The sequence below is a fragment of the Hylaeus volcanicus genome, unplaced genomic scaffold, assembly GCF_026283585.1.
Source record: "Hylaeus volcanicus isolate JK05 unplaced genomic scaffold, UHH_iyHylVolc1.0_haploid 11481, whole genome shotgun sequence".
Classification (NCBI taxonomy): Eukaryota; Metazoa; Arthropoda; class Insecta; order Hymenoptera; family Colletidae; genus Hylaeus; species Hylaeus volcanicus.
In genome coordinates this window covers 1-8,065 of record NW_026532624.1, presented here as the reverse complement: position 1 = coordinate 8,065, position 8,065 = coordinate 1, and the positions used below count along the sequence as shown (strand labels likewise).

At 44.2% G+C, this 8,065-nt stretch overlaps 1 protein-coding gene across 1 annotated transcript; it reads right to left on the bottom strand.

Moving 5' to 3' along the window:
* Positions 1-74: 74 nt before the first annotated feature.
* On the bottom strand, positions 75-5,826 carry LOC128882395 (chloride channel protein 2-like; the record flags this gene model as incomplete). The annotated part of the gene is made up of 6 exons (XM_054133988.1): positions 75-255; positions 376-567; positions 1,056-1,279; positions 1,466-1,696; positions 5,340-5,502; positions 5,592-5,826. Coding segments are annotated over 6 exons (1,192 nt in total), but the record flags the coding sequence as incomplete, so codon positions are not given.
* Between the last annotated feature and the right edge of the window lie 2,239 nt (positions 5,827-8,065).

Genomic DNA, 8,065 nt, shown 5'->3' with positions numbered 1-8,065 from the left:
CAAGTTTCATCAAGATTGATCATTTACACTTCGGTATGGTCCCTTGTTAGCTGGAAAGAGTTTTATTTTTATAATATTACTAATTAGTTTTTTCGAAGTTACTACTTCTCACCTGCTCTCTGCTCCGGTGACGGTGGTGTACGGTGTGACGGCTGGACTGACTAGCGGGCTAAATCCTTTTAACGTGAAGGAATTAGTTTTCTTCAGGATTGATTTTTTTGGCTGCGATCCGAATATCGGTGAGTGATAAGTGTGCTGTAAAATTATGAGATCATGCAAACGTGAAACAAGGAGACGCGTGCTAGTGTGAGTAGCTAATTCATGGAGCAAAAGTACGCAATTCTTGTGGAGTGACGTCAACAAGATATGACTCACGTGATCTGGACCAGTGCCGTTATTTGGAGACATAGTTAGATCGTTAACACTTTGCCTCTGCATTTTAAGAATATCTGGTGCTGGGATTACTTCGAACCTGGACGGTCTCCTCGTTCTCTCCTGATCTCTCAGCTGACGCTCCATTTCTTCTCGAGCTCGTTCTTCTGCTTCTTGATGCCACTTTTGTGCCACCTGAAGAAGAAATCATACAACTTGTTACGTGAGCCTTCCGCAGCTGCATATAGTCAAATATTACAGAATATTTGTGCAAATATCTGGAAAATTAAAACCGACCGCTGTATACATGTATAAAGAAAATTTGTTCAAAATGATGTCCTTAACAATATATTTCAAGGTTATCAAAATCGAAGAGGAAGTGGGCTTTTGGCACCGGTTCACTTTACCGGTATCAAGATAAAAGTGTATGTATAAAGATCTAAATAAAAAAACCGGTTGATGAAATCAATGTCACGCTGAGAACTTTTAGGATTTCACGGCCTGGAATTTCATAGGTGATACTAATCGAGACTTTCGACTATAACCCGTGTCCTTTGGGTAGGATAGTTTTAAACTCCTACTGACGTAAGCTGCAGCTCTCTAGAAATGTTGGAGTATTTTAAAGAATACTATTTATACTCCGAAGCCTCGGTTAGTATCAACGCTGATGTCACAGTAATTACCTGCAACCTTCTTTCGCGTCCTATGTGTTTTTCGATCAGCTTAATCAATTCCAGCCTTTGAATAGACCCAAGTAAAATCATGGAATCCGGATTGTCCACTAGAGGGAAACCACGCAGTTTGCGGTTTTCCTTCAAGGTTTCCTTCAATCTCTGATACGTGATACCGTGCCAAATGTACTTAACGTCGCGAACCATGAAGTCTTCGACGTAAACGTTGTACATCCCTGCGATAATTACGATAGTCATTAAACAGTTTAATTTCAATGTAATCGACGTAAGCGAATAAGGAAGTAACCGATAAAAGTCATTACCTCGTTATCAAACTCCCTTTGGGAAGCTTGTCCAAAGTAACAAGAAATGTGGTTTAGTACAGTATGAATCTAAATCACTTCCAAAGATGCTAAACTTACCCGAACTGGACGGCAGCAGATCCGGTAAGTATGGTAGCTTTTTGATAAGAATAATGCTATCGTATATGCTAGGCTGAAGAAGAGCGGCGATAGCGTTACTGATCAACACGGCTATCATAATAGGAACGATGTGAGTGATCTGGCCTGTCATCTCGAAAACGATTACGCTGACGGAGATTGTGTGAGTCACTGCACCCGAGAAGGCGGCTGCTCCGACAGTAGCATAACCCCCTGCAGAATGATTCCTTTCAGTAATGTCCATAGTCAAATGTTCATGAGTTCAAAAAATTTCAATTCAAAAATTTCGAAAAGGTTCAATGCCAGGAAAGTCGGAGCACGATTAGAAAGTCAAAGAACAGCATCAAGGTATTTAAGGGTTTTTTTGCATAGTTTTTGCTTTGTTGGCCGGAGGGGGCCGCACCGGCGGTCTCCGAGATCCTCTTAGCTGCGTGGGTCATACCCCCCCCCCCCCTGTTCCGGTTATATACCCCGGTCTAGTTGTGAGACCGGCAGGAGGAGAGGAGGCCAGTCACCCGGACATAGATTCTTCCCGTTTCTCTTTAGGTCCTCGCTTTCTTTTGACCCGGGCCTATCCTTATCGAGAACGTTACTACTTCCCGGAGAGGTCCATCATTGGGCGGGGCCATGTTGCCTATCGCTCGGAGTTGAGCGTTGGGCGAACCGCATCCCTCAGGACCCGCAGTGCCAGCCTGCGTGTTTACCCTCTACGCCGAGTCGGTGTGATTGAGAGCTCTATCTACCCCCTGTCAGACTACTTGATGGACAGCGTTAATTGAGATTTTAAGGCGCTCAGAAATTTTACGAAGTGTTAATTTTTCATTCCGAAGTCGGAGAATTTCTAGACGTTGCACTGTTGTAATATGTTTGCCACGACCCATTTCTATGTGCAAAAACTGCTATACCTAATTGCACTTTACATATGGTATTATTACTTGTACTTTATAATCACACGAACTTACCAAAATATGCGTTGAAAATAAGAAACTTAGTTTTCCCTATTTAGATGCTCTCAAAAAATGTCCTTATATCAAGTCTACTATTTTTTTTTTTATTAATTAAACGGCGTTAGTAATTAAAACAGCATTGTAAAGCTCAGGAAATATACTTCTGAAGTATGGAAAGACTAAAGGAGAAATACCAATCGGGACTGCAGAACAACGTCTTATATGTTAACAAAACATTTTCCCTATTTATATGCTCGCCACTGTACGTGTTCCGTAACCCGAGCTGGATCTTATCCCTTCGAGTTTTACCACCCCCCACCCCCTTCCCTGACTTTGTTCCCTAGCACTCCCCCCTTCCCTCTTTCCCCTCCCGCCTCTGTGTTGAGGTCGTGTTAGTTAGGTCGCGAGCAGTTCAGAGACCCACCCTCCTCCTTAGTTGGCTAACCTATCCCTCTCGGTTACCTATCTCGGCGATGGCCCATTAGCATTGCTCGATGTTCGGGTTACCGGCTTGTACCTTACGTTTTTATGCCCCCGAGTCCTATTCTAGAATACTTGGGGTGGTCCGGGTAGTTCCCCGCAGTGCCTTGGGGCCAAGACCTGCTTGTGAGCACCCGTCCACCTCTCTCGGTCTTGTTTAGCGCTATAACGGGCCTATCCTATTTGGGTTCTGGTTGTTTGGGTAGCGTGTCCCGGTAGCTCTTAATCCTTGCCGACCCGGCTGACGCGATGGCCACCCGCTACAGGGTTCACTTAAGATCCCCCCTTTTCCGTATCGAAAAGTTATTATGGTTTTTTTGGTAAAGATCAACACCCCATCCGCAGGGTTGTTGGGTCCATTTTCGTGGAGCCGTTATCCCTTTGCGTGAGATGGTGTGGCTGTATGGTACGGTCAACACCCGTCCTAGGTCTGGGAATTTCCCTCTATGAGGGAGGCGCGCAGACCCTTTTCTAGTGATGGTTACCATTTTCTTTTTTACACCCATTGCTGGGGAGTGTTATTTACACTTGGTTAGTGAGATTGTTCGTGCTTGTAGTAGGTAGGGCAAGGGGCTCCGTCCACGCCCCCCGCCAGTGGACCCTTTCCTCGGCAAATTACCACTTCGGTTAAACCACTTGGGGTGTCCTCCGTGGCTCCTCTTTGTGCCGATGCGGTGTTCGAGTCCTCCTTTTCCTGCGCACACTATGTTTGTCATTCTAGGATGTGTATCTTATGTTTGGTTAATGGGCATCGTCCATTTTCCATGGGTTGGTCTCTTCTAGGAAGGATGGTATATTGGCTGGTTTCAAAGTCGGTATCGTGTCTAGTTCTAGGAAGAATTGTTCTAGGTGTTTCCTTCTGGGCGTTCATTTAAGGGGTTAGGTCCAGTCAGGATTTTAAAAAAAAAACGACTTTTTTTGCATCTTCTTGAAGTACGATATCTTGAAAATATTCTCTGCAAATTTCAAGTTAATCCGACGAATAGTTTTCGAGATATCCTCGAATTACTAAAGACAATGACCCTTCGTGCTCGTACCACCCCGCTGAAGCAAATGGGGAACACGCTTCTTATAATCAAGATATTTCCTCCTTAACTTCTAATGTTTTGAAATTTATCAACTCAATTTATGAAGACCTTACTAGTGATAATTTAGTCTCAAGATTTGTCAGTGGACCAATGCACTCAGAATAAATAGTGGACCTAATGCTCGTCGATACCGCTAATATGAACACTCGGGAAGGGAGCGATTCCCTTCGACTCCTTTCGAGTGGTTCAAGCGTTCGTCGTCACATCAGCGATGCTAGAAGACGTTTTTTTAAATAGAATCCGGCGAAGACGCACAATTTACGAGCGAACGAGCGGGTTACACCAATGGCTCTCCAGCTTTACTGGTTGGTCACGAGTATACACGTATTGCTGTGTTCAAAGAATACGATTCATACCGGAAGTCTGAGTTAATATCAACTATGGAGAACCGAGCCGTGAAAACCTTGAACATGTTCTAGATCGTGCACATAGTTACATGATATACGGTATAAATATATGTAGTAAGATTAATTTTGACGTTTTCATTTCATACTCGACTGTGAAAAAATATGTTCTCCGCACGGAACGGTTGCGACTCGAAATAAACGGTCAGCAATGTGTTAAGATGTATTAACTGTATTAAGTGTTTAAAAAATGTAGAGTTATTAGTACAAATAAAAAGTATTTAAGACTGTGTGATAGAGGGTCGAGAAAATGTTCATGTTACATAATCGAGTGTGAGATAAGAATGAGTCAGAGATTGCATCCAGAATTTTTGCGCACTTGTAATCATATAATTTGAGTTCGTCTGTGCAGTGCCGGTTTTAGCAATATTGGCGCCCTGGAGAAGATTATCGTGGCGTCCATTCAGGGGTTACAATTTTTGAGAAAAAAGGACAAAGTAATAATGCCTAGTTTTTGCACAGTTTTTGCATTGATGGCCAAAGAAGGTTAAATTTTTGTTGCGAACGATGATGATCGTTTTAATAATATCTAGCGATGAATCTGTAGTTAGATTGTAAAAATTATTAAACTACATAGCATAGAAGAGACAATGAGAAAATATCGGTATATTGAATATACTATATTATACCAGGGACACCGGGCCGCGGCGACCCCCACAAATCCAGTACCACGGGCAACCGTGCAGGCGCGCCCCTCCCTAACTCCGGCCCTGCGTGTGTGTATCCGCGAGAGTAGCGTAGCTACAAAACGAATCGAAGAAGGACGCGGGGAAAACTTATACTCGGAACAGTAAACATCGCATCTAGGGAAAGGTCACCGAAATTGACCTGTAAATTGCGATTATTAACGATAATCACTTCATTGCCTTCTCTTTTACAAATTAAATTTCATGAAAATAGAACTTCTTTAAGTTTTCCCTAAATAGCCTATAGTTACCTGGTACAATGGGAGTTATGATGCCGCCGTAACGAACGCCGTTAGGGAACCAAAGAGCCATAGCTTCCCCTACGGCTCTACCCAGCGCAGCGCCGATTTTGAACACAGGAATGAAGATACCCGACGGCACGGGTACGGTCGAACTTATAATAGAAAAGATGAACTGAAATTAAAGTCCTATGCTAAAGTCCCATTCGTCAGGCGATATCATGAAAATAAACGATCCAGTTGTAGTCGACTGGACCAACTTACCGTGAAAGCAACGAAACCAAGAAGTCCAGTGAACACATCAGTGTACGTGGTTGACCAATGTTTAACCGTGTTCATTTCTTCGACACCGAGTTGTTCCTTGGTCCAAGTGAAGTTAGTGAACAAACCATATACTTGGTCGTGCGTGTTCAAGTCGCCAGCCATGAACTGACCCAGTCCCAGGGGAAACGACACCGATGACACCAGGAGGGAAACGATGCCAGGATATAAAAAGCGACTAGAATAATTCCACAAAATTATGTAAAGTGTCTGAAACTCTTAAGCGCCCCACAGACGGCTCTGACGTGACGTGGGCCCACGTCAGAGACCAAGCGGTGTCAGATTGGCGCCTGCGCGTAGCTCATAAGGCCAACCGTTGCACGGTATCGCCAATTAATTTCATGAGCTCCGCGCAGGCGCCAATCTGACACCGCTTCGTAACGGTTGATTTTACATATGAGCTACGGGCAGGCGCCAATTTGATCGCGGGGGGCACCCCCGCGAGGACTTTTACCCTCGGAGAGGAACAATTTCCCCTCGGGACGGGCCGTCCTCGAGGGTTCGGCACGTTCTCACTAGGACAACCGGGTCCTTTGGGGGTGTATGGGGATGGGGTGGGGAGGATCGTGGCGTGTCGGATCACGCCTTCGACGATCCTCCCTTACCGGTGTCGGCGTTTTCTTGCCCTGACCGTGTGACGTCCTTTGGGTTGCCATAAACAGGCCAGGCACGAAGACTCCGGGGCCCATGGCTGGACCGAGTGGGATCTCGGGAAACTCATTTCGATGGGACCAGGGACGGGGACATCGGGCGGCCCCTCCGCCCGGGATCTTATAGAGAAGGCAGTGGGAGAGGGTAACCTCTCCCTACGGGATTCATGTAAGCTGGGAATTGTCCTGTTGAGTACTCGCATGATCCAGGCACTTCCCAAGTAGCTTAGGCGGGTGTGGGGTTTTAGTGGGTAGCCATTGCTGATGAGCGCGCCTCCGGCGCTCCCCTCCCCGACGGTAGTCCCACGTAACCTCGGCTTCTCCCCCGGGGAGCCGAGGTATGCGTAAAGGTATAGTCGCTTGCTGCTGAGTTGGCGCACGGAATGTCTTCGGTATTGGCCAGGTCAAAATACGTATTTTCGGTATTGGCCTAGGCAAACGCTACCGCGAGACGAAGACCGTGAACAAGATACAGTGAGAAGGCAATAGTAATCATTGGCGTAAGGTTAACCCTCGAACACCGGACGCCCGCACGAACAACGGAGCCAGGTCACTATTCAGGTATCAGAATACGCCTATGCAGTGTGACAGCTCGAAAAAAAGGGGGAAGTTTAGGCGGACCGAACGTCCCTTTCTCTAGAGGACTGAGCGATCCCCTGTCCCCTCAGTACCCCTCTAGCTTGATGACCGCGCGCCAACCGACGAGCAAGCGACTATACGTACTCACAAGAGCACTTTTCGACGCACGAACGGTTCACCGTATTAAATTACAGTGAAATTAAAAGTTTCATTTAAGTACATTTTAAAAAGCTTTGTGAACCTGGTGACTTTAAAAAAATTAACTTTTTTTATATAAAATGATAGTATTTCGTTTGTAGTTAATTGTATTAACAACAGTTTCTTTTTTAGTTTTTTTCAATTATTAAATAAAAAGAATTGAGAAAATGACCCGCACCCGACTTCGAGATATCTCAAATCTGTTTCTTCCACGTGATTCAGAATCGTTTGTAGTTGTTTGTAGTGATTTTCGTTTTGTTTGAAGTTGAGTAGATTAAGAGTTATAAACAATTTTTTAACCTCCCAAGAGCTAACTTCGTTAATTTTTAATATTTTTTAAATCCGCTTTTTCGATGAGATTCAGAATGGTTTGTAGTTGATTTTCCTTTCGTTTGTACTAGAATGCTTTAGAAGTTATAACATTTGCTTAACCGTCCAAGAATTAACTTTGTGAATTTTCAATGCTTCTAAATCCCTCTTTAGGGAAATCACTACAAACAACTACAAATGATTCTGAATCACGTGGAAGAAACAGATTTAAGATATCTCGAAGTCGGGTGCGGGTCATTTTCTCAATTCTTTTTATTTAATAATTGAAAAAACTACAAACGAAACTGCTGTTACTACAATCAACTACAAACGAAATATTATGTAATACTATTTTGTATAAAAAAAGGTACTTTTCTGAAAATCGGATGCCAGGTTCACATAGCCATTTTAAAATACTACACTAACGATCAAAACTTAGCGGAGAAATTTTTAAACGGTTCAAAATCATGGAAGTTTTCAACCGATTGGAATTAAACTCCGCGAGGAGTAGTTTTGTAGTGTACTCTGGGCGTGTGTACAATTACATGGGCGAGGGTTGATTCGAAGGGGTTAATTCACCCCCCTAAAGGGGAGGGTGTAGAAAAACGCCTCTTTAAAACAGGCCAGGGATGACGGAAGGGGTTGAAAAATTCAAAAAAACCTTTGGGGCGACTCTCCTTG